This window comes from Triturus cristatus, chromosome 4_1 (genome assembly GCF_964204655.1).
Source record: "Triturus cristatus chromosome 4_1, aTriCri1.1, whole genome shotgun sequence".
NCBI classification, from domain to species: Eukaryota; Metazoa; Chordata; class Amphibia; order Caudata; family Salamandridae; genus Triturus; species Triturus cristatus.
The window spans coordinates 402,645,118-402,671,786 of record NC_140585.1 but is presented as its reverse complement, the minus strand read 5'-3'; the positions used below and the strand labels follow the sequence as shown (position 1 = coordinate 402,671,786).

Genomic DNA, 26,669 nt, shown 5'->3' with positions numbered 1-26,669 from the left:
AGAAAGTAAATAATATTCTGAATACAACTTCATAAATCACCTACCTTATAGCAAATTTAGATTGTATCCCTTACATTGCGCAAGACCTTGCAGGGAGCCAACTTGCTCTCAAAATGGCCATCATACTTATACTAGAGTTCCAAAATGACCGCCATAATTTGGCATCTAGCTGATAAGAGAGCAAACTCCACTCTGATACCTCCTTTAAAGTCATAGTGACCTAATAGTCTGCATTAATTTAAAGTTCTTATTTTTGTAAGATTTAATTTTTAATTCAGTTCCTTTATTGTAACTAGTAAAGAAACTACAAGCTGCCAAACTCCAAAAATCTACATAAATTGTTAAATCAAAACAATGAACAACCACAACATTTTTTGCAAAGGAAACATATAAAAAAAAGATCAAGTTCACAGCCCTCTATCTAATTCTCCATTCAAAGGTTTCCATACCAAATAATTTTGCTTCTTTACCTGTTTGACCAACTCGGTCTGATTACTCAATTAACTTCATCGTTCATATTCACAAAAAAAAAGTTACGCCAAAAGACCTCTTTTATATTTTACTTCCACTTGCACTGGGTGGAACAAGAGAAATCTTCCTCTGGAGAGCATCCTTAGGCCCAAAGCCGAAGCCCAGACCCAAACAAATGAAGAGACCATCCTAAGTCACAGTGTTGCTGTTGCGAACAATCGCCAATAGTGGTTTTAACACCAAGCCATCAAAGAAGCCTGGTAGGTTTTATAGAGTCAGTGTCACTGGCACTTCCACTTTCTTGGGTCACGATCTGCTGTGAACAATGGACTTGGCATGGGAGATCCTGAGTGTCAAATACAAGTGCAGTTTGGGAAGCAGGTCCATGCAGCCCAAGCACACTGTAAGGGGGCCAAAGTCACAAGGCCTTATCACACGGTCTTTCCAGCATGGGTATTGCCTAATTCTGTTGAGTTTTTAAGGCATTGGACTGAAAGTATCTGTGGTTGCTGCTCTGGGGGTGTGTCTGGAAATTTGCAGTCAAAATGTCTCTGTGTCAAGTAATAGTGGCTGTTGCATTTTAGTTGACAGGCATCATTGGGGAATACTTTATGCACATGTTTACACAATAGCACGATCATGCTTCTGTAGAGCTGTTATCCCACCTGCTTGAGTCTTTGGTGTAGTATTTGAAGAATCATTATCTGGAAGGTTTATGTGAAAACTGAGAATGCCTAGACATTAGTGAGTTCGCACTTTGTGATAAACAAAACTCACAAAGTTCAATAATTCTCTCCCAATATCCTTTTCATTTCTTCTTTAACCTCCAGATGCATCTTCTTGGAGTGCTCATAAGAGATTAGTGTCAACGTACACTGATAAGCAACTCTACATTAAAGTCTTTTCTAACAGTAAATATGTGCCTCACACAGTACGAATTTGACAAAGAATGCTGAATTAAAACAAAAGTAGACCAAAATGTAAATCCTTCTCTTTACGAATACTAACAGGCGCACACTGAACCAAGAATGGCCATCTAACACAAAACCGGAAAGCGTTTGATCTCAAATGCAAAGTCACTGATTCACCAGACACTGGCTTGTTTCAAGACTCACTACCAAATAAAACAGACAGCTCTGTATCAGCTTCCACTAAGGCATCAATGTAATCCCTATGTTTCCAAAGTGCACAACAAAACCACTGTACAAGCCATTCTCCTTTCTAAAGAGTGGCAACATGCTTGTTGCAGAGTCCTATACTGCTCATTAGTCCCTCAGAAGAGCATCAACCACACCATGCCAAAGAGCTCAAAGGATTTGGAAGATTCAAACATATCACACCCACACAAGTATAAAAATAAGAAACCAAGGAGCCAAAGAAGCTACACTATGACTGAGGATGAACAGTAACATCTCTCTACATAGTAGGCTTGCATCATCACTCCTGCAGTTCAGAAAAGACAAGAAGATCGTCCTCTCCAAACAGCATTTCATCAATGACTGATAAGGACACTTCTCGCTTGTTCAGCCCACACTTTCAGATCCACAGTTTAACTATTTTGCACACCAGTGCTCACCTGAGTCAAAACATCTACTCCGTATAGGCACATTTAAGCAAGGATGTCAGTCTGTGGCTTACTTAGCATAAACCTATTGACCTACATTACATGTATTTGATAAATTATTAAAAATGTAAAACTACTAGTTTACACTGAGCTTTTCAAAGTGGTGGGCATAAATAGTTACTCTGACCTACACTAGGTGAGCAAGCGAAGCAAGCCCAGATACCTAAAGTGGGGTTGGGGGGGGGAAGTAAAAAAATTGGGCCATATCACACATCTTCCAGGATAATGTTCCCATAAATTGCTTATATACGACAGATGCTAAAGAGGCACTAATAAAATATTGTAATAGTTCCATAAGCCAAGCAAAGCCTGACATTCACAGGTGCTAATGGCGCATCACCCTCTCCAAGTAAACTTTGAGAAATGGTGTAATTTAGTGCATTCTATTAGCAGAACTTACCTAAAAATCGGATTAAAGAAATCTACCAGTATAGATAGATCTCCTCAGGACTTGTAGAATAACACCTATACCACTAAGTGTCCTCTGGACATGGAACCAACATCGGCAACAGGTATTCTAAACACAACATGTATTACTACTAAAATATTAACTCTAAATACATTTTGGAAATGTAATATTTTTGCCGAAATATCAAGGTTCCATTTTCTAAAAATAATATGCAAAACACAAGGGAAACCCAACATGCCTAATGGAATCTTGTGTATTAATATATTAGGTTAACAGTGGCTTCAATAGTATTGATTTCATAATATTTATTTGAATGACAAACATTTATTATCCCAACAGCTTTCATTGTAAATAAAGATTTCTCAAGAAGAATAACAAAAAAGTAACATGCTGTTTAATCACCCGTTTCTCAGTGAACCAAGACACAGGTAAACAAAAGTAATGATCAATGCCAGCTTTAAAAAAAACTTTTTTTATTTCATTTATTTGGGGGTGAGGCAGCAAATTGCTGCCAGTTCCCCAGCCTTAAAAAGAAATTTCAATGAGAAAGCACTTTTGGCTTTTCAAATTATTTTTTTTAATTTACCAATCCATCTTGGAATGGTAAGCAAAATAAAACGCCTTCACCATTCAGTAGATGTGCAGGCATAATGGCATACGCCTGTGCGCACGTCAACACACCTCTTTTGGCCACATCACCAGACTGTTTGTTTTTGCCATGCTAGACAGTAACGCGATGATGCGGTCAGCATCACCAAAAGGTCCAAAGTTCCAAAGGAGAGACCTATTGGCCATGCCAATGTATCTTTTTTTATTGAATCCATGTTTGGTTGCTCATGATCAGCTTTCTGTTTTCATCATGTTCTCCCAGCACTAAGGAATACATTCCGACTTTCTATGCTCAGACGTGGATCCAGTGATCACTGTGCTACTCAAACAAAGCTGCACCCGGCTGAAGAGGCTCAAATAGGCCAAAATCGGTCTTAAGATGTTTGTGATCCAGATCAGACAGGACCTGGCTTGAGAGTGCGGGCTGGACCATTGGCACTAGAGCAAGAACCAAGGCATATTTGCATATAGCTGGGTCAAACCTGAGGTGGCACGGAGACCAAAACGACTGACTGGGATGTGGTCCCAAGTAATTATCAGTGCCTGAGATTAATTCAAGCATTTCATCCATCACTTTTTTGTATTCTTAATTCTGCAAAATTTTCCACCTTTGCAGCTTTGGTCGGTGGTCATGCCAGAAATTCCTACAATCTGCGAAAAGAGTGTGGGGCTCATCATTCCAGTAATACTTAAAATCTGCCTTGAAATGTCATCTTTGTGCCATGAGAGGGTCCGGTTAAGCAGAAAAGCCAACAATTTGAAAAGAATGACCCCCTTTGCCAGCAGTGGGCCTGAATGTGCTGTAGATGACTACTGCAACTTTCTCAAATCTGTGGTACTTAAGCCACAAAATCCAACAAAGCAAAAATATACAACATATAAACTACAATTAGCAAGAATCTCATGCTAAACAAAAAACACACTACATACCCATATTACATTCAAAGTACACTGCTTGCGATCACTAGTTGATCTCAATCTGTTTGCTGTACATAAAACAGAGAATTTTGAAGATTGCGATTCTCCAGCCAAAAACAGCACCGCCTAATACATGGTTAATAATCATTAGCTGGGGGGAGGAGCCTAGCGCTTGACCAAGATGGCGGCGTGAGCTTTGAGCTCCCGAGACCCTCGTGCCCTCCGGCGACTATCCTGTCTCTAATCCTGTTTGCATGCATGGCATCGTGCAGATGACTTGTCAGGGAGGCGATTGATGCTACCCGCGGTCGGATCGCCCACCGGGAACCGGAGTTATGCATGGCGGAAGATTGAGGCCTATCTCCGAGGGATGCCAGGGGCTGGAGTTGGCAGGATGCCCGACCTCTAATTGAACAACAGCGGCCAGGCGAGGTGTGAACTACCGGACGGAGGTCCCCATCCTTTCACTTTCACTTTCTCGCCCATTGTTGGCCCTGCCCAGGGAGTGCTCTCGGCTGCTTTATTATCATTTGGACGCTCTGCACGCTACTCTGGCGGCCCATCGCAGGACTGCGCACTCCTGCCTCCTTTTGCTGGAAGAGGGTCGTCCTGTTTGAACCGACCTGCTTGAGCCAACCATGTCGGGCAAAGCAGAGGTGGATCGGCTGAAGCCTAAGGCCACCAGGCGGGGAGCCTATACTCAGGCCAATAATATGGACCGCTACGCCCAGCAGAAGGGGTCACCGGGTGGACCGAGCCAGTCGCCGGATGCACAGAAGACTGCCTCACCCTTGGCCCCGGAGCTCTCGCTCCAGGATGTCATGGGCGCGCTCGAAGGGCTGCAGACTTCGATTGGGAGACAGTTTGATGCCCTGGCGCACAAAGTGGATGCCATCTTGGTGGACGTTAATCTGATCCGCGCGGATTTGGGCAAAACGAACGAACGAGTTAAAACCCTGGACCTCAAGACCACGGGCCTTGCTGATGATGTCTCGGAACTACAGACCGAGGTCCGTAAGTTGCGGACCGAGAGTGATCTCGCCGCCCGTCGGCTGGAGGACTTGGAGAGCCGGGCCAGGCGCAACAACGTGCGCGTTATCGGGGTCCCGGAGTCCTCGGACGAGACTTCTGTAGACCTGCTAGTGGAGGACTTGGTGCTTAACCATCTGCAGCCTAAGGGTCTTGGAAAGTTTTTCGCAGTTGAGAGGCCCATAGAGTGCCGGGTGGTAGGCCCAAGGTGGGAGCCCCACCGAGACCGATTGTCGCCCGGCTCTTTCATTTTCGAGATCGGGACGCTATCCTGCAAGCATCGAGGGTGACGGGCCCGGTCCCCTTCCAGAACGCATCGGTGAATTTCTATCCTGACTTCACCCAGCAGGTGCAGAGGCAGAGGCAGGGCTTCCTGGGGGTGAAGAGGCGGCTTCGGGAGAGGGAACTGAAATATGCCATGCTCTTCCCTGCCAGACTACGTGTGGTGTACGAAGACCGAACATTCTTTTTTGAGTCGCCTGTCATGGCCGATGAATGGCTGGACGCTCTGCCCCGACGACGGACGGGAGAGGACACTGCCGCAGACGGGGACAGTGGCCGGGATGAACAAGGTTGATGTCTTCGGAACCGGACTGACTCGATTTGACTCTAGTTAATGACTTGAACAGAATGCAGTAAATACGGAGGGTTGTGGGAGGACGAGGGGAGCTCTTTCCTCCCTTAGGGTACTTTTTGTAGATTTTGGGGTTGGTAGGGCGACAGGCACACTGCAAGTTGGGGGGGCTTTGTAAGCTGCAGCAGGGGTGCAGGGTGGGGGGGATAGTTGGGATTTTGGGTTTGTTGTTGGGGGGTTTGTTTCTGCAAGGCGTATTGATTATTTTCAGGACTGTTCCATGGTGGCTCTTCGGGTGTGGGGTGGGCCTCCTTACGTTTGGGGATGGGGGGTAGGGGTTTAAGTGTTATTAGCTGGAATGTTAATGGTTTGGGGGATCGCATTAAGCGCGGGATTGTTTTGCAATTCCTGAAACGGTCATTGCCGGATGTCGCCCTACTGCAGGAGACGCACCTTATAGGTAACACGTGCTATGCTCTTAGTAGGAAGGGTTATACATTCATAGCACATTCGGGATTTTCCTCTGGGTCCAGGGGTGTGGGCATCCTAGTCAGAGCCTCGCTACCATTTGAGGTGGATTCCACCATTGTTGACGATAGGGGGAGGTTTGTGGCGGTGGCGGGGCGGTGGGAAGGAAGAACTTTGGTTTTAGTTTCGGTTTATGTCCCGCCGGCCCTGCAGGCCTCCACGTTTACAGATCTGGGTAGGGCCTTGCTGGATCTCCCGGGGGGTATGCTTGTGGTGGGGGGTGACTTCAATGCTGTCGGCTCTGGGCTGCTGGATAGATACCCGCCCAGAGACACAGGGGGGGCTCAGAAGTGGCTTCCAGACTTTCTTGACACTCTTGGCCTGATAGACTGCTGGAGGCTCCGGCACCCCACACAGAGCCAATACACCTTCCACTCCGGAGCGCATGGTAGCCTCTCTAGGATTGATTACCTGCTCACTCTGGCTGCGCATGCCTCAATGGTGTCCGAGGCCAGGCACATGGCGCGTGGTATATCGGACCATTCGCCAGTGTGGGTCAGGCTGGATGTTGGCCGTGAGGGAGGGGGAAGAGTGGCTCCTATAAACCCTTGGTACTTCCGAGACCCCAAGATGCGCAGCGCACTGGTGAAGACAGTTGATAACTTTTTCAAGGATAATCAGGGATCCGTGGACTCGGCAGTGTCGCTGTGGGAAGCATTTAAGACCGTGCTGCGAGGGGAGGCCCTCTCCCTTGTAGTGGCGGCCAAGCGGCGGAGAGATGGCGAGGTTATGCAGGTTGAGGAGGAGATCGTGGCTTTGGAGGGAGCGCTAGAGGAGGAGGTTACAGAGGCCTCACTGCATGAGCTGAGCTTGAAGCAAGCCGAGTATAAGGACCTGGTGACGAATGCTGCTAAGACCCTCAGTAGGGAACAGCAGGGCCGCTTGTATGATGTTGGTGACAAGGCCGGGAAACTCCTAGCTTGGCTGGACAAAAAAGAACGGGTTAATAGAGTAGTGCCGGAGTTGACGGGAGAGGGGGGAGAGGTGATTGTGGAACCTGAGAGGATTGTACAGTGCTTCACGGACTATTTCCGTATGGTTTATGCCTCAGTGTCGGATAGGCCGCCCGAGGACTCGCGTGACCTTTTGCGTGATATCGCTTTGCCCTGTCTTTCCGACGTAGATCGGGACGATTTGGATTGAGACATAACGGTCGATGAGGTGGCGGGAGCTATCCGCGCGCTGAACTCGGGCAAGGCCTCGGGCCCGAATGGCTTGCCAATTGACCTGTATAAGCTGTTTCCGGATAGGGTTGCCCCTCACCTGCGCGCCATATTCGTGGAGGCGCGGGGGAGTGGGACCCTCCCGTTGGATCAGCGACTGGCGACAATTGTTGTTATACACAAAGATGGTAAACCCCGAGATAAGTGTGCCTCATATAGGCCTATCTCACTTCTTAACGCCGAGCCGAAGATTCTGGCTAAAGTCCTTGCGGCCCGATTGATCAGGGTACTTGGAGACCTGATCCACCCGGATCAATCCGGTTTTATTCCGCATCGTAACACCGCGTTAAACCTTCGGCGCCTTCATGGCGTAATCGCCAGGGCGGGCACGCTGCGTGAACCAGCCGTTGTGGCCTCTCTCGATGCCACGATGGCCTTTGATACGGTGGAATGGGCATATTTGTGGGCTGTGCTGGCCAAGTTCGGCTTTGGCCATGGCTTTGTGAGCTGGGTGAGGTTGCTGTATGAGGGACCCCTTGCGAGTGTGGTGGTAAATGGCCGGGCGTCGACTCCGTTTCAACTTGGGAGGGGCACTCGGCAAGGTTGCCCCCTGTCGCCATTGTTGTTCGCCCTCGCCCTTGAGCCACTGGCGGCGTGGATACGCTGGAACCCGGATATACGGGACTTAGATGGTCGCCCGAACACGAGGACCGCATTTCGCTATATGCTGATGACATCCTGTTGTATCTTGCCTCGCCCAAGAAATCACTGATAGTGGTCTGTGACGTTCTTACATCTTTCGGTAGGTATTCGGGTCTCGTCATCAACTGGAGTAAATCGTATTTATATGTTCTGAGTGGCGAGGTTCCACCGATCCCGCGAACTTGTTCGATCCAGATCGCTCAGCAGGGCTTCGTGTATCTGGGGATCTTTATCTCCACGGACTCCGCTTTGCGGTATGAGAGGAACCTGCTCCCCCCCCTGGCGCGCCTGCGGCGGGATGTAGAGGGCTGGCGGAGGCTGCCGCTCTCCCTCGTTGGGCGCGCTGCCTTGTTCAAAATGATGTCTCTTCCCCGGTTCCTCTACGCATTGCAGAATACTCTAGATTGGGTACCGGCCAAATACTTTCGGGAGATCGAAAGCCTCCAACGAACGTTGTTGTGGGACGGGCGGCCGCAAATAGCAATTGCTAAGTTGACGCTTCCATGGTATGATGGGGGTATTGCGCTTCCAGACATCCGACGCTACTATTGGGCCACCCAGCTGAGCGCGATTAATCATGGTCTCTATGGCCCTGCCCTCAGCCCTGGTTATGCCATGGATAGGTGGTTGCTGCGTGGTGGTAACTATCACAGGGCGTTGTACTCGCGGTCCCTGGACTCGTCCCTCACGGGGCCCACTGGGGTGGCGGTGCGTGTGTGGAAGATGGCAACTGACTCGCTGGGCTGGAAGGATAGGCTCACCCTCGCTACCCCGCTGTTTGAATCTGAAAGATTGGGTAGGCTTTGGCATACAAAAGGTTTTGATAAATGGGACCTGATCGGCATCTCCAGGGTCGGAGATGTGCTGATTAAGGGGAGGGTGAAGTCCTTTGAAGAGTTGCAGAAGGAGTATGAGCTGGGGACTTCCGAGTTTTTCCGCTATGTTCAGGTGCGTCATGCCCTCCGGTCAGTCCTCGTGGAGGGTGAGAAGGTGCCTGAGTCTTCTCCTTTGGAGGACCGGATCCTTGATGGCCATATGCCTGAGAGCACGATCTCGCTCATCTACAAGAAATTGATAAACGTCCGGGCGGATACGCTTCTGGGGCTGCGGGACCAGTGGACTAGGGATGGACTCGAGTTGGATGACGAGGATTGGCAGTCTGCTGTTTCCTCTCCCAAGGAGGTTGCGATCCCGTCGCGTCTGAGGCTGGTGCAGCTCAAAATACTGCATCGAGTGTATGTGACGGGGCCAAGGCTGGTTCATATGGGATTCTCTGAGGAAGGCCTATGTAGGAGGGGATGTGGTATGGTGGGTACTTTCCTGCATATCATCTGGGAATGTGGTGTCATCGCGGAATTCTGGAGGAGAGTCCATGCAGTGATGGGGGAGGTGACGGGCATTGCTATGCAGCCGGAAGCGCGGTGTTGTCTCCTGAATGTCTGGGGGCCCACTGATCACGATGCGGCACAGACCCAATGGGTGACTCTGGGTAACATGGTCGCTAAGAGAGATATCGCGCGATTGTGGGGCTCCGCGGGGCCCCCCACATTGACCGCGTGGAAAGAAAATATGGATTGGAGTATGCTCAGGGAGAAGACAGTATATTGCGCTAGAGGCCGCCCTCGGAAGTGGCACGCCATCTGGGGGCGGTGGAATCAATACAGGGGGGGAATATGTCTTGCCCCTGATTTGGATCCCCCCGAGGAACAGCTTTCTTCTTGACATTCTTTCCAGCTCCGTATATATGATTAATTGACTTCTTGGGCCTCTGCTGTCCCCCTTCTTCCTCTTATCACAGTACTGTGACTGTTAGATGATTGGGGTCCGGCCTCCCCTGGGGGGCTTTCACCATGGGCATTCAGTGTTTTTGCCTTGCTGGGGTTTGTTGTGTGTTTGTGTTTACTTAAAAATGGAATCTTTTCACTGCTCCTTTAATGCAATGTGGACGCTTCTTTGTCCTTCTCTATCGAAGCTGCCGAACCTCCGGGTTGTCGGCTGAATAGCTGTGTCCAGACTCTTGAAGAAATAAAGGTTTTTAAAAAAAAAAATAATAATAATTCATTAGCTGATCACTTTGCATCGTCCTAGTAAGATATTATGATTTACTGGAAAATATTTATTATTAACAAAAGGCAGGTGGGAAGTCTCTTTCCTGCCATGGCAAGCTCTTTGTGGAGTTCTCTACCTGAAGGAATTGGATGCATCCACATCTAATTCTGTTCCTGAAAGATCTAAAACATACTGGCTTTGTTAGAAACTGCTGGTTTGACCTGATACTATGGCTTTATCGCTCCTTTTGGAGTTTTCAGCAGTATATATATATATATATACACATTGGTAATTCAATTCAAGCATCTTTTTTAGGCAAACTGCTAACTCCGCACCATAAGAAAGGGGAGACCCATCTGGGATCAGAGAACAATATGCTAACACAATAACCTCAAGCTGCACAATGTACACGTAATAGTCGGCCCAGAAAAACAGTTTTTCCCCTCCGATAGCAGTTAGGGTTTGACAGTACCTGTAACACCTCTTAAACCAAACATATGCACAAACATTTTCAAAGACAAACAACTCATATGTACAGTTGAACAGCAATCGACCATCATGACGAGCATACTAACGCCTACATCAGCTGAAAGCTGGTGAAAATGAAAGACCATATATTCCCAAACACACAGGGGCGGATCCTCCATTTGAGCGGAGGAATGTCGCCTCACAAGCCAGAGAGCTGAAATATAAAATGGTAATAAATTTTATTTTTCAGTAACCCGTCCCAAACTAAGTGTCAGATGGAGCGGGCCAGTGCTGCCAAGCGGTAGCAGCGAGCTTCGTGCTTTAAAATGCGCATGTCTCTTTGGCCGACCATCATGGGACGGCCAGCCAGACATGCGCATTTTAAACTTCTCTAACCTAGCGGTCTTAGACAGCTGGGTTAGAGAACGAGCAGGCCTCCAGTGCTCTTATGAGCACTGAGAGAGCCTGCTCCATCCAATCCTGGGGCTGCTCTCATGCTGTGAGTGCAGCCCCAGGATTGGTTAGTGCAATTTTCTAGGCCCGGAGCTTCCAGAATACACCTGAGGGAGGAGGATGTCGCGCTGCAAACCAGGAAGGTAAGTCTATTTTATTTAAATAGTATTTTTTTTTTTGCCCCACCACCCTAGGTACATGCTGCTGAAAACACATAATATAGGTATGTAAGCTGACAGACTTCTCACAATCCAGTGAAGAATATATTGCGCAAAAGTACGTCAGAGCAGGAAGATTTAAGCCTGGAGACTCTTAAGAGTGGTCAGGTGTGCGTGGCGGCAAGAAAAAACGAAAAATACATGGATCAAGCACTATAAAGGCCTTACTTCCTGGAAGAAGGCACCTCTTAACGTGAAATGGGCGTGTAGTGTAAGTGTGGTAGGTACGTGACCCTTGCTCAGTCAAATATAGTTGGCGAAGAGTATCAGAACCAATGAACCAGTCTGATTCGATAACGTCCTATAAAAGTAAAATAAAAAGCCTTCATGTCCAGTTCCAATAAGTGTCTGTGATTTGAAAGTATCGAGATCACGCCAAACATTTATCAAAAGGAAATCTGCAGAAAAGAAACACAGAGGGGTACCTGGGACGGCGCTAAAATGAGCATAACCCGCACTTACTTCCCAGAAGCTGTCACTCGACACTTCTATCCCAACCGAGTCTTCGTAGGAGCCCGACATCCTCCTGTGCAGTCAGTTGTCAAATCTGGACGTTTAAAACCTGCAGGAGAAAAACACAATTTCAGAAGGGAAAATGTTCTAAAACGTGACTTCATTCAGTTATGTATTCCAAAGATTTCGTAGATTTTCAAATTCAAAAAGCTATCAAGTAAGGTACGAAAACATAAGTTCGGGGGCTTCCTTGATCAGAGCCACAGGCTTCCCTTTGTTTCACTGGTTCTACTTCAACAGCAGTGAATGGGGGCCAAATATGGCAATTTGTGAAGCTGGAGTACAGGCCGAGTGCATTCTATCCAAAGCACCATCACAATTCGCACAAGTCATCAACCTCCTCGACGGTCGGTGAAATAAGGCTAAGCACAGAATGCACCAGCTCGTGAACTCATGTGTGAGAAAGGCTAGCCCAGAATGAACCAGCACGTAAACTCGTGTGTGAAAAAGGCTAGCACAGCATGCACCAGCGCGTGAACTCGTGTGTGAAAAAGGCTAGCACAGCATGCACCAGCGCGTGAACCCGTGTGTGAAAAAGGCTAGCACAGCATGCACCAGCGCGTGAACTCGTGTGTGAAAAAGGCTAGCACAGCATGCACCAGCGCGTGAACTCGTGTGTGAAAAAGGCTAGCACAGCATGCACCAGCGCGTGAACCTGTGTGTGAAAAAGGCTAGCACAGCATGCACCAGCGCGTGAACTCGTGTGTGAAATAATGCTAGCACAGAATGCACCCGTGCGTGAACTCGCTGTTCACCGTTCCAAGCTCTGCTGGGCCGCAGTGGGTTCAAAGATCGCCTAGATATTTATTGTGACAAAGAATCAGTCTGTAATGATTGCGATACAAAAGAACACATTATGGGAAGCATTATGTTAATTTGGGGGTGAGAGGGGAAATTTACATTTGGAAACATGTGGTGCTCTGGGTCCTTCCTGAGACTATGTTCTTGTGTTCAGTGCTATAACCAGGGGTTAATTTATGCTGTTTTTTTCCAGTACTCGGCACTGGCACTTACTTTGGCTCTGGCACATATTTATTAAAGTCCGCCACATGACGGCGCTGTCAGTCACACAAAAAAAAACACGAGTAAAGTGTTTAACAAGTCATTATACAATTAAAAAAATAATAAAACCTGAAAGCTTCTCAGGCCGTTGTACAGCAGGGTAATGGTCTATTGCCGCATTTTTACTGTCAGTTGGAAAAGTAGCGGGAGTGAGCACCTTTTTACACCACAGTCCTCTTCTGAACAAGGAAGCAGTCTGTGCTGACTGTCCTCACTCTGTACGCAAACAGAAGAAACATTTTTATGGACAGAAGACCAGTTTCAGCTTTTGTATTTTTATGGGAAGGATCAATCTTGATCTGCTACACGAGTCATTCATCAAGAGGGACTACACTGTGAGGACCCTTCCCATCCCTTACCCCACCCCATAGTCTGTACTCTGAAGAATCAGTCCGGTTCATAATTTAAGGCTGCTTTAGGAAGAAACTACATCACATGGGAAGGTTGTGAGGAAAGAAGCTGTCACTAGAGATGAGTGAACAGGAACAGGCTCAGACTCACTCTCCAGTGATCCCAGTCCCATACGGAACTTTGCACGCAAATTTAAGACGTCTATTGTCCCACAACCTCTTGAACCTCCTAGATGATATGGCACTGTTTTCAAGTAAGTGGTCTCTGCGTCCTATTCTAGGGATTCTGGGTCAGTAGTTAATGGGCAAGATAATTTGCGTAGAATGTTGCTTGCTAATGTTACCTCATGGCCTTTATACTAATGTACTCTACTTGGATAACCAAGTTACTCCTTTTGAGCACCTGACTTTCAGGGTAGCAAGGGGGAGCAGTTAATGCTTAGCCTGGGAGGTGGATACAAACTAAGATTCAGTATGACAGAGTAAACTGCTCTCAATACCACAAATTCAGGAAGGTTACTTTTTAGCCAGAGAATAACAGGCTTTTATACACAAGACGACCCAGCGGGAGATAGTCCTCTTGTGCACAGCCCTGCCTTTCTTGGCGCCTACGTAGCCAACAAAGAGCTGGTCATCCACCCGAAACTGTTGTGTGCGATTCAGGTAAAATGAGAGCGCACGTTTTGAGTCCATACGGTGGAGCCTCTCTTCCTCTCTGGAAGGGTGCGGAGGCGGAAAGAAAGTGGGCAAGGTGATAGTTTGCCCGATGTGGAAGGCCGTAACGACCTTTGGCAAGAAGGAAGGACGAGTGCGAAGCACAACCTTGTCTGGATGAACAGACAGAAAAGGAGGTTTACAGGAAAGAGCCTGGAGCTCACTCACGCGCCTAGCGGAGGTGATGGCCACCAGGAAAGCAGTCTTTAAAGTCAGTAAACGAATAGGACAGTTGTGAAGCGGCTCAAAAGGAGCGCACATCAAATAAGTAAGAACCAGATTTAAGTCCCACTGCGGCATCACAAACTGAATAGGAGGGAAAAGGTGAGTAATGCCTTTGAGAAATCTATTTACAACAGGAGACTTGAAAAGAGAGGGCTGATCAGGGAACCTGAGAAAGGCTGAAATTGCAGAAAGGTAGCCCTTAATAGTGCCCAGAGCAGAGCCCTGCTGGGCCAAAGAGAGAAGGAACAAAAGGACTTCTGAAAGAGGGACAGGGGGGGGAGGAGCCAAGATGGCGACCGGGACGGCAGCGTAGGCTCCCGGCTCCGTGAACCTCCGCATCCCGCACAGATATCCTGCATGAGATCCTTAGCCTGCGCTATATGCCTGTGTTGGTGAATGAGAGCGGCAACCGATCGTGTGACTCAGAAGTTTCTGGCGGCGGTATCGCCGGAGAAATGTCCATTTGAAGTTTGCGGCTTGTGCAACCCTGGAACCGGGACCTCGAGTGGATAACATGGCCGGGCGGCAGTTCAACAACAGCGGCCTTTGGTGACTGGGTGGAGTCGGACTAACCGGAGCGGTGAGAATATCGGCCTACATTTCGCCGTGGTCGTTCCTACCACTAAGCGTAGCGGAACGAGTGCATGCCCGAGGTGGCTAATCCAAGATTCCCCGGTGATTGCCTCAGCCTTCGCCGGTGAGCTGCCCGGCCGCCGCCCGCAACTCGCCCTGATTCTTGCGGACTGCTCCCGGATTTTCGCGGGCGCAGATCCGTTGTGGGGATGATTGCTGCCCGTGACCACACACCGGGTATATTTTTTGCCTGCCCCCGAAACCCTGACTCCAGTGACATGGAACCTGAGGCGCTTGTCCCTGAGTCCTGGTCCCAATCTGGGTTGGACCTACCCAGCGGCCATCTTGACAGGACGAAGTCTACCATCCTGTACACTGGGTCGCAGCACGATTGGAAGTGTGCGACTATGAGGAGCGTAGCGGAGCGAGCGCCGAGAGCTGTGCTGGGGTATGGTGATCTTCTCGAGGCTCTCGGTGCCCTTCATTCCACCTTGGTTCACGGCGCCTGGGTATTGGAGAGTAAGCTTGATGGGGTGGCATCAGCGTCGGAACAGTTGCTGCCTGCCTGTCCCCAGGTACACGGGGACTTCCTACACCGCACACAGGAGGACAGTGTCGTGGCCGCCCCTGTGGATAGTGACCAGCTGGAAACTCCGGACAGTATCTCAACGTGTGATCGGCTGGCTGTGGGTCTGGTCTGTCCCGGAGGTCTTGGGGGGGGTGGCCTTGTCCCGTGCGTGGCCTCCGGCAACCCAGGCAACATTCCAGCAACGGTCGCCTGCTCTGGCTGATTTCGCCTTCTTGGACCTTGTGTGCAGTGCAGATCCTGGGGCAGCACTGGGAAAGACGACTCTCCATACTGCTGACTGTGTTGGTGATCAGAGACTTCCACCCTACCTGTGTGTGTCGCTTCCTGTTCTTTTTTGGACGCTCCTCTTCTTTGTAGCATTGGACATGGCACTGGGTCGATGGGTATGCACGGGTAGATTCGCAAAGAGTGGCCAAGGATAAGGCTGATCCTTCAGAGGTGGTCATCTAATAGGCGGGCGGGCTCAGGGGTTGCGTGCTCTCACGGCATAACTGTTAGTGTAATAGGCGCATAATGCTCCCCATTCTTCTTTGATTTGGTCGATTCTGTGTTGCTTATTGTTTGCTTTGGGGGGAAACAAATTGTGCGGGAGGGAGAAGCCGGGGGCATGTTTTGAAGGCCCTCCTCCAGTTTTATTAATATTCTCTCTACACCCCCGTCTTTTCTTACTCCTCTTTCTCTGTTTCTTCTATATTTCGGGTCTGGTTCCGGGGCGACAGGCACGCTGCTGGGGGGGGGGGGGGCCGTACTCATCTGCAGAGGTGCAGGGTGGGGGGTTGGGGGAGGGGATCCTTTAGTCTTTAACCCCTTTTTTTTCCATGGCCTCCTTTTTCTTCTCTTATACTTCTTTGTCTTTCTTTTCTGGGATCAGCATGGTAGAACTCCTTCGTCGTTAATCGCTGCGTTTTCATGTGTGCCACAATTCCCGTGGTGTTTTCTGGGTTTTAGGGCAGGGGACTGCAGGCGCAAATGGCCGTGATATTCCTCCACACCCTGAACTTTTAGTTTCAGCGCCATTGACTAGATAAATTGCTGTTTATTGTTGACGTTTATTATTCTACCTGCCATTTCTTGCTGCCGGGAAACTGTTTGGCACCTGATCCTTCCATTCTCCCTTATTATAAAATGAAAACCTTTTGTATCCTGGTCTCCTACTTGGGCTGTTCAGTGGCCGAGAGTATACCAGCATGGAGATTCTGCTCCCCGAGGTGCTGCCTGTGATAAATATTGATTTCTGTTACTCCGACTGCTTAGCGGCCGGCCCCGGGGGTTGTAGGCCCATACTTGTTATTGGTTGAAATGTCAATAAAGGTTTTTCAAAAAAAAAAAAGAAAGAGGGACAGAAAGGGGATCCACAGCCTTTTGCCGTGCACCATGCCACAAATTTGTTCCACCTGCAGGCATATACCGATTTAGTGGAGGGACGCCTGGCTGCCAGAATGACATCACAGACTTCAGGAGGCAAGCCAAAAGGAATCAACTGTCGCCGCTCATTCTCCACGCAAGGAGGTTGAGGCTGGACAGGATCGGGTGGAGGACGGTCCCCTGCTGCTGCGACAGAAGATCCTCCCAAAGAGGCAGTCAGATCGGGGATCCACGCTCATACTGAGTAGCTCGGGATACCAAACTCTTTGAGCCCAGTCCGGGGCCACATGAATGACTTGGGCCCGGTCGCGCCTGATCTTCTTCAGCACTCTCGGTAGAAGTAGCATAGGTGGAAAGGCGTACAATAGACCGCAACTCCACTCGTGACGAAAAGCGTCGCCGAGCGAGTGCCGCCTTGGAAATTCAAACACGCAGAACTGCTGACATTGCGCGTTCTCTTCGGTGGCGAATAGATCTAACCAAGGCTCTCCCCACTGTTGAAAGAGACCTTGCGCCACCTCCAAGTGAAGACGCCATTCGTGTTCCATCATGCACCTGCGGCTGAGTTCATCCGCTCTGGCGTTCAAAGAACCTGCCAAGTGTTGAACCACCAAGGAAATGCCTGGACGTTCCAACCATGTCCAGAGGCGCAGAGCCTCCAGACAAAGGGTCCAGGACCCCACCCCGCCTTGCTTGTTGCAGTACCACATGGCGGTGGTGTTGTCAGTGAACACCTGCACTACTCTTCCTTTGACAGAGGGAAGGAATGCATTTAGTGCAAGTAGGATCGCCCGGAGCTCCAGAAGGTTGATGTGGAGCCCGTACTCCGCCGGAGACCAGAGGTCTCTGAGCTCCGCCTCTCCCATGTGGCCCCCCCATCCCAAAAGTGAAGCATCTGTCACCACAGTGAACTCTGGTTGGGAAAGGGAGAGGGACCTACCGTTGACCAAATCCTAGTTTGTTAGCTACCACAGCAATTAGTCTGCAGTGCCCTCCGAGGTCTGATCTCCGCCTCCCCCAAGTGGCCGCCCCATCCCAGGAGGGGCACATCCGTCACCACTCTGTTCTTCGGTTGGGGAAGGGAGAGTGATCTGCTGCAGACCCAATGCTGGTTCATGAGCCACCACTGCAATTGTTGTGTAGTGCCCTCCGAGATCTGGACGTACTCTGACAGGTTCCACTGATGCTGTGCCCACTGGAACTTCAGGTCCCACTGCAGAGCCCGCATATGCCATATGGCATGATTGGTCAGCAGGATGCAGGAGGCCATGAGGCCCAGCAGCCTCAGGGTCATCCTGACCGAAACCCAGGACAAGGGCCGAAAGATCGGAATCATAGACCGAATGTCCCAGACTCGCTGTTTGGGAGGAGAAACCCGAAACCGCTCCATGTCCAGAACCGCTCTGATGAAGAGGAGCTTCTGAGAGGGAACCAGGGGCGACTTTGGCACGTTGATGGAGAACCCCAGCAAATGCAGGAGGTTGGCCGTTATCTGGAGGTGGGAGACGACTGCCTGGGGCGAGCCCGCCTTCATCAACAAGTCGTCGAGATAGGGTAAGACTGAAACATCTTATCTGCACAGATGAGCTGCGACCACCACCATCACTTTCGTAAACACCCGAGGGGCGCTGGTAAGGGCAAAAGGGAGCACGGTAAACTGAAAGTGCTGGTGCCCTACCGTGAACTGCAGGTAACACCGGTGGGCCGGCAGGATGGGGATATGAAAGTAAGCGTCCTGCAAGTCCAATGCTACCATCCATTCTTGCGGGTCTAGGGCAGACCAGACCTGAGCAAGGATGAGCATCTTGAACTTCTCCTTCCAGAGGAAGCGATTGACTTTCCGAAAGTATAAGATAGGACGCAGGCCCTTGTCCTTCTTTGGAACCAGGAAGTCGTGGGAATAACAACCACGACCCACTTCTGGTGTCGGAACGCGCTCGATGGCCCCCTTGGTCAAGAGGGCCGCAACTTCCTGCTGGAGAAGGGTCAAGTGATCTCCCGACATGCGGTGCAATTGAGGTGGCATGGCTGGAGGGGTAGACTCGAAGGGGAGGGTGTAGCCCCTTAGGACTATCTGTAAAACCCACCAGTCCGAAGTGATGGTGCGCCAGTGGGGAGGTAATGGCGAATCCTGCCGCCCACCAGCGTTTGATGGGCCTGAAACACCGGACTAGGAAGGTTTGGAGGCAGTGGTGATAGGGGTGGTGGTGGACTGACACGCCCACTGGTCCCGTGACCCACCTCGGCGGGTCCCACGTCCACGGCTGCGCTGAGACTGTTACTACGAGCGTGTTTGGGCGCCTCTTCCTTGGCCACGAAAGGAGCGAAAAGCAGAAGCAGAAGGAGTGCATGTGGCCGAAAGGCCCAGGGACTTGGCCGTAGCCCGCAAGTCCTTAAAGCACTCCAACGCACTATCTTCCTTGTCCCCAAAAAGGCGAGTGCCATCAAAAGGCATGTCCATCAGAGCGTTCTGGATATCCCCTGAAAAGTCAGTTGCCCTCAGCCAGGTGTGATGGCGCAGCGCCACTGTCGTAGAAAATCGCTCTGCCCAGCATGTCGGCGGTGTCAAGGCCACAAAGAATCGTGAACTTGGCTGCATTTCCCTTCAGCAATAGCTTGGGAGAGCACCATCCGGGCCTCCTCCGGACACTGAGGCAGCACCTGCGCCACCGTATCACACACAGAGTGGGAATAATGTCTCAAAAGGCATGCAGTGTTCACAGACCGCAAACCTGAACTGCCGGAAGACAAAATCTTCTTCCCAAAGCTCCAGTTTCTTGGATTCCCTGCCCGGAGGGGCGGAGGGGAATGCACTCGGGGATGCGGAGGCTTGGACAACCAGTTGGGTGTTGGGAAAGGTCGGCCGGGCGATGGCGTCGGGCCACGTTCCTATCGACAGGAGCCCTAGTGTTGGGCCTGGACCAGGTGCCCAAAGAACCTCTGAAAGTGCTTCATTGAAAGGCGGCAGCAGCAGCTCCGCAGAGGAAGCCACCAGCCGAAGCACTTCTGTCAGGAGGTTAGTCCTGAAGGCCACTGTAGGGAGCTCGAGGTGGAGAGCCTCTGCTGCCCTACACGACATCTCTGAATAAGTACCACCTTCCTCCGTAGCCACGGTAGAAGGAGATAGTGCGCCAGGTTCTGGAGAAAAATCCAGTCCACCTGCGTCCTCCAAATCCTCTGCCCAGTCTGGGTCTAACTTGCATTGGGCTGCAAGAGGGTCAGACTACTCCCAGTCCTCCGTAACCTGCTGGGCAGGGTGAAAAGAAGGAGGAGGATGGAGATCGGGATAGAAATTCCCCATCGGCGTCGGAATTGGCGTCGATCGACACCGGTCCGGCACAGTCTCCATTTCAGGGATGACATCGGCTGGGTGGACGGCCGACACCAGCGGCGGTGCCGTCGACGTCGGTGGAGGTCATACGAGGTCAACCAACGTCAGCTGTGATCCATGCATGGATCCATGGGGGTCTCTCTGTGCCGAGGCCGGAGCCGTTGATGACGGGGCCGGAACCCACGACGAAGGGCGAGGACCCCCAATCGGATCCGTGGGGCCCGAAGGCGCGCAGGCGGGGCCCAATAGGCCAAAAAGGAGAGCCATGGTTTACAGGAAGTCCTGCAGCTTGGCCAGAGTCGCAGGCGGACCCGGGAAAGGCAGGTAGACCGCCAGCGACTGCGCAGGCTCTGCTGGAGTCGCAGGGGTGGTACCATCCGCACCCTCAGCCGCATCTTCGACTTCTTGCGCTTCGTCTTACCTGACCCAGAGTGTGAAGACTTCGTCGATCGATGATGGCGGCTCCGCGACCGGCCCCTCGACCTCCCACAGGACCGGGACCTTAAATGGCGCAGAGCCGAATCCCAGGCCTCAAGCAACTTTTGGGACCACTCCAGCAAAGTTTTCGGGGCCATGGCCTGGCAGTCGGGGGAACGACGTGGGGTCATGGTCGCGCTCCAGGCAGTAGAGACACTCTTGGTGCGGGTCCGTCACCGACCTCACGCGGTGACAAAATTCACAAGATTTAAAACCAGGCATCCCTACAGCACTAGGAGCCAACAGACTCCAAAAAGCCAGACAAAAGTCCCAAAAACTCAGTCAAAAATTGACTGGAGGTTCGCTCTCTCCGGATCTGCGCTTGCTGGCGCGGAAAAAGAAAGAACGGATGTCAGCGCGCGAGGGCGGCGTCTAAGTAGCTGCCGCGACATCATCCCGGCGCCTACGAAGGACGCAGAGCCGCACGACGCCACCTTCCGAAGTGCAGGGGTACTGTGAGAAGTTGGCCTGGTATATCCTGTCCACTACTTCTAGTGGGCACCTTGCACCAGTCCAAACAACCCTTATTGATGATTAGGTTTAAGGCAACCTTTATTGAAAGCTATCCTAGTGGTAGCTATGGAGAGCAGCCTTCAGGCCAAGTCTTGAAGGAGCTTGCTGAGCAAGGCATACAATCATACAGTTCTAAAACGACAGTAAATAGCATAATATATATTAGGCCCCAGGGGGAGACCAAACCATATATTAAGAAAGTGGTATAAGAACAACGACTTCACCAGACAGTGCCTAGAGCAGTAGAATCGCTGGGACCCCAAGGAACCACCCAAGGCAGTGACACAGGAGACCCATGGGGGAAGTGTGCAGTGTGAGAACACAACCGCGAGCCCCGTACAATTCAATGGGAAAGTCGCGGTTGGAATTTTAAAGAATAAGGACACTTAGGAGAGGACTTTGAGCAAACCCCTTTAGACATAGAGGGTTCTAGGGCCAGCACCCACGGGAGCACCGGAGTACTTGTGTTACCTCACCCAGGGAAGCCGGGTGCATAGGTGTCAAATGGTGTCGGGAATTGTCGCTGATTTCAATGGCGATGTGCTGCAAAGTGCTGCTGCTGTGAAAAGGAGAAGTGTCCGGGGGGATCCAAGCCTGGATCGAAGATGTGAAGAACCTGAAAGCAGAGAAAACAGATTCTGGGTCAGTTGCCAGTGACCAGGGGCACGATAGACTAATGCCCACCGATGTCGGGTGTTTCAGGTGCGAAGAGGTGAAGCTAGACTCCACTGCCACGGGGACCAGAAGGCGTCGACGACGACCACAGTCTGCAGGCGAGCTGTCCCACGAAGGATGTCGAGTGCTGGGGGGGGGGGGGGGGGGGGGGGCGGGGGGCAACGGGGGGGGGGGGGGGGGGATTCTGTGTTGCAAAAACTTCAGAGTCCTTCAGGAGCTGCGTAGTTCCCAACTGGACAGTTGCATCTTTGGTGCCTGCCTTGCAGGGGAGTAACTCTTTTAGACGTCATGTAGATAGTAGAAGTTCTGGGATTCTGTGGCAGAGTTTTGTCCAGGTAAATCCAAAGTCCTGTAGTCAGGGGTTCCTACTTTATATCCAAGTAAGGGGTGGGACAAACTCTGGGGACCCACCTATGGGAGGGTCTGGACCGAGGGGTGGCTACACCCATATCCTTTGTCCAGTTTCGCGCCAGAGTAGGGGATGGTAGCTCCTGCAACCGGTTTGAGCTGGAGTATGCACAGGGACACCAAATGTGCTTTTACTTGTGGCAGAGGACCACCAGAATAAAAATTGCTTTCCGGTACCTTAGGCCACATTTTATCCTCACCCACACTATCTACTCTGTCCTGGCCCCTCACCCCCACTTCACCCATAGGCAGTTGGATAAAAGATCTCCGATAAAGAGCCCCTCTTAGAGGTGAGCCCGTTGGGCATTGCACCGCCTGCCCAACGTGGAGCATTGCCGATGATGAAGCATGACACTCGCAAGGGTGTGTGAGGCCATTATATCCAACAAATTGGATACCCCGGGGTTGTCCTCCATTGAGCACTATCCCCTTTTTTCCTAGTGATCCTTTCCTCTTTCTTTTCCTAAGGAACAGCCCAGTCATCTCTTTTTGTTGCTTTCATATCTGGGGCTACGACTGTGGCCGGACCTTCCATTCTCTTCTCTTGTGAATGGTAATTGATGCCCTACTGGATCACAATTGATCCTGGTCTTCCCCTACCTATTGTTACATACACACCAAATGTGCCCCCTGTGCAGACTTCAAAGCACTCTTGGAGTGCACCCACCCAGCCCCAATACACTAAAGCCTGTCTGGGAGGTGGGCCACCTCCCTGTGACAGCAAACCTATTGTCCAGGCCTCCCCTGCCGGAGTTCCGTCCAGCAGCAGGAGGGCAGACTCATGTCTGTGGCTGGCAGCATCCATTTTGTGATGCCAGGGCTTGCAAAGCTGGTACTGGGAATACCGGTGCTGTCATATTTCTCCCTCTTGTAGGGTGGAATCATGCTTCCTACACCAGTTACTGGTGTGGAGGTATGATTCCAAGGTGTTTGACACCACAAACGACAGGTTTCCGTGCAGCCATTCCAAAGTCAACATTTACCGCGAGGTTATAATGCACTTAAGAGTATATGGTCCGGCTGCATCACAAACAACCCAGGAATAAAGGTTTCGAAGGCTGCTGAGGGGCTCTGCTTATGCATGGGCACCCTCTCACATAAAACCCAGCACCCTGCCTTCAGGATTGATAAGCCCTGCCATAGGGGTGACTGACAGGTTTATATGTGCAGTGATCTGGAGAGATATAGGGAACCTAGATCTCAGTAAGGGGTGCATACACCACACCTTACACAGGCTGCTGTAGCAGACCTGTTGTGTCCTTTTAAATGGCTTTCCATAATACATGCTGCAGCCCCTGGTAGGCCTCTGGGGTACCTATGCCCTGGGTATATATAGTATACCATATACTAGGGACTTAAGGGTACCCCAGAATCCAATCTGGAGTGTACCTAAAGTACATGTCATCAATTTAGAGATGAAGCAGCTAGGCTGGGGCCCTGGTTAGAAGGGGCCCAGCCAGACTAAAGTTGAAAAACAGTGAAACATCAGCAAAAAGTGGGGGTAACTATAAAAAGCAGATCCTACACTCCTACAGGTACTACGGACGAAAACTTTCCGGATCCAGTCTGACGCCTGCGGGGAATTCTAAGGTAAGGAATCTATCACTAACGAGTCTCTTTCAGATGAATTATACAGGCTTTGCATGAATTTATATTGCTATTCAATGTTTTGTATCCCTCGATACCGAACCTAAAATGAATTGCATTGGGATTGCCCTTTGTGAAATGGTCGATGCACGAATTCCCTTCATGACGCTTATAGAGTTAACCAAGATACCAACTCATGTCCCACAACAAACAAGTCCTTCTCAATGATTTGGAGTCTCTCCTACTCTGTGTGGTCTCATTAAGATCGGGGAGCACATAGACCTCACTACTTCTGAAATTCAACATTGTGTTGAGGAGCCTAATTCCACCAGCACAATTCTGTGTTCAGGTGTTTTCCCCCTGCTTCCGTAGTTGAAAAGCAGTGTGTTATATGGATCGCTAATGCCGCCAGCATTCCTGGGCCCAGTACCTCGGTCTACAAAAATTGCAGCAGCAAGGCCCTGGAATCCTCAGTCTCTAAACATGCTGTAGCTTCTCAGGGTGTCTCCTTGAATCTACACCAAGGACTCTACCTTTGTGTCCATTAAAGAAGATATCCCACTTTCATCTCCACCTGTGACACTTCCCTTTTACCACTTCCAACCATCCTAAATGTAAGACATATTGTGTTCAATGCTTTTGATGAAGGCTTGCAGCTCCGTATGTAGATCCTGAAACAGTGATTCCCCCTGGGTCATGCTGGAAGTACGGGGATCCTCGCATCACTCACTTTCCCAAATCTTTTAAGGGAAAAGGCCTTCTGCCTGCAAAGTTTTTTTTCCAGCCCCTCCTTCTACTTAACCTTTTCAGGTCGCTCCTTCCACCGAGAGTTACCTCCAAGCACAAGTCAGGCTCTACTGTCCAATACACTGTAACCCTAGTTCAACCCATAAGATGGAAAGGGCTCTTTGGAAGAGAGAAAGTACCCTACAATCTGCTGTAGTCATTGAGCAAGGTGCAGCCCATAGGGGTTATAGATCCTTTCACTGCCTGCACCAATGCTCTCAGAGCCGGTTCCCCATGGGCCACATGTTGAAATAGCAGAGTTACTGTGTCGGCTTTTAATATACGTCCGACATAACCAGCACATACCCTCTGAAGCAGTGCCGTCCGGCATCACCACTCATTCCCATGTGATCTCAGACACAGGATTTGCTAACAAATAGATCAAGTAAAAATCCCCACTATCACATCACTACTATGGCCAGTTTTCTTTTTCAAAAGGTCACCAAACTGAAGTGCATCCAGTTTTGGCAGAAGGCTATCAGTTTGTTTGTTAACTCAAATACTAAAACATGTTTTGTGTTATAGGCAGGCAGGGCTGCATTAATTACCAAATGAATCGAAGGCAACGTTACTTCATTGAACACACAACATCTGAATGAACAGCAGTCATTTCACGACTCAATCTGCATAGAATATACTGTACCAATTTTAAGATTAGTAAGGTATTGAATGCTTATTTTATTTAAATTCCTTTGCTTGTGGACTGCCAAAGTACTGAGATGTTATAAGCTGGTTAGTAGATTTACACAAATGCACTCTAACTTCCTACAATAGGACTATGCTGATCTATGTTCTACAGAAGTACAGTTTCAAACTTTACAAGTATTGCTTTAACAATTTATTTTTAAATTGTACAAGCAAATATTAAACATTTCAATTGTTTTCTCGAATGTGCTCACTGGCTTATCTTCATAAGCTAATATTTCGGGATTTTTCCATATTCGATGCTGAATGAGGAGCGAAATCTTCAACAATGTCCTAGTACAGGCACCTTCCAGGGTGAGAGCAAATGATGGACAGTCCCCTAGCGCGCTTCCCGTCCGACTCTTTCGTAAAATGTAAGGATCCTTTGTACTATAAAAAGCACAAAAATGACAAAAGACGCATCTGGTGACTTTTCTATCCCTGGATATTCTTTGTTAAATGTAGGGCCTTTATACGGTTGTTGTTTAGTTATTCCCATTAATAAATAGTGTATGTATGATTTATGAACAGATTGTCCTCCATATTATTTTTCTATTCATTTCCCAAATGTTCCTTATTTTTCTTTATTAAAATATTGTTTCATTCAACCCAGGTCTCACTTATCCTAGAGTGAAAAGCATTATTTTTCAGTGCGTCATTGAAAAAATGCACACAGCAGTGGTTTTAAAACTCGGATCATGAAGATGACTTGCAAATACTTTTCCTCAGATTACCAGATGACGTCACTTCGCTAAATGAGCCCTTCATCCAATGCGAGGCCTAGAACAATAGTTCATCTGATTTACTTCTCACCAGATAGTTGGTATTTAAACTTAACAATGCTCGGCTTTCTCTCCACCAATATAAACAAAACCTGAACATTTCATTACAATCGTGGTCTACTATCGTGCAGACACCACAGAGGTCTGCAGCAAACCCCCACTTCTACATGCTAAAGCGGACTTTTAGACGGCACACAATGTTTATCTAAAAGCCTAGGTTCTAGCTAAGATCATGGTTTCTAATTTACTGTTTTCATAAAAATATTTTTTTTGAAAACTGTGCCTCTTTGTCATACTATCTGAATCAAATTGAACGTTATAAAAAACGTGCATAACCTGTGATAAAATAAAAATAGATGGCCATGTCAAATGTTGAACTGTTGTATTTCAAAACGTTTTTGATTTTGTGCTGTGTGAAGGATAACCACAACACAACCGATCAAATCCGTGAGTGTGGCTCAGTTGTGTTCATAATGTTATTCTATAACATAATTAAGCAGTATTTTCTTGGATTAATTGACGTGCAACATGACTTTGACCTTTACACTAATGTTATTTTATTTTAAATGGACGTTAACTAGAGCGATAACAAACCACAAAGCTGAAAACAATGTGCAAACCCAGACACATTCAGCTCAGACCACGGACTATCACAGGGTTGTCCTCGACGCAAGCATAAACCCTCTCAGAATTCCTCTCTTGGGCCTGGGAGTCTCCTAGTAGACTCACAGGGGAAGTGCGGATGCAAAAACAGAAATCCTTATGCTAGTCAACTACACCCTAACTTGTCATTCTCTTCTTTTTCCTCCTACCCTTTCTT

At 49.4% G+C, this 26,669-nt stretch overlaps 1 protein-coding gene across 10 annotated transcripts in view; it reads right to left on the bottom strand.

Annotated features, from left to right (window-relative positions):
- Window positions 1–26,669, bottom strand: part of PACSIN2 (protein kinase C and casein kinase substrate in neurons 2) — a 595,050-nt gene that overhangs the window by 294,906 nt on the left and 273,475 nt on the right. For all 10 annotated transcript variants that reach the window (XM_085652484.1, XM_085652485.1, XM_085652482.1 and 7 more), the window contains one exon: window positions 11,678–11,777. In XM_085652484.1, coding sequence (XP_085508610.1) covers window positions 11,678–11,737 — 60 coding nt within the window. In that variant the 5' untranslated portion in view covers window positions 11,738–11,777. The remainder of the gene's footprint in view (window positions 1–11,677; window positions 11,778–26,669) is intronic.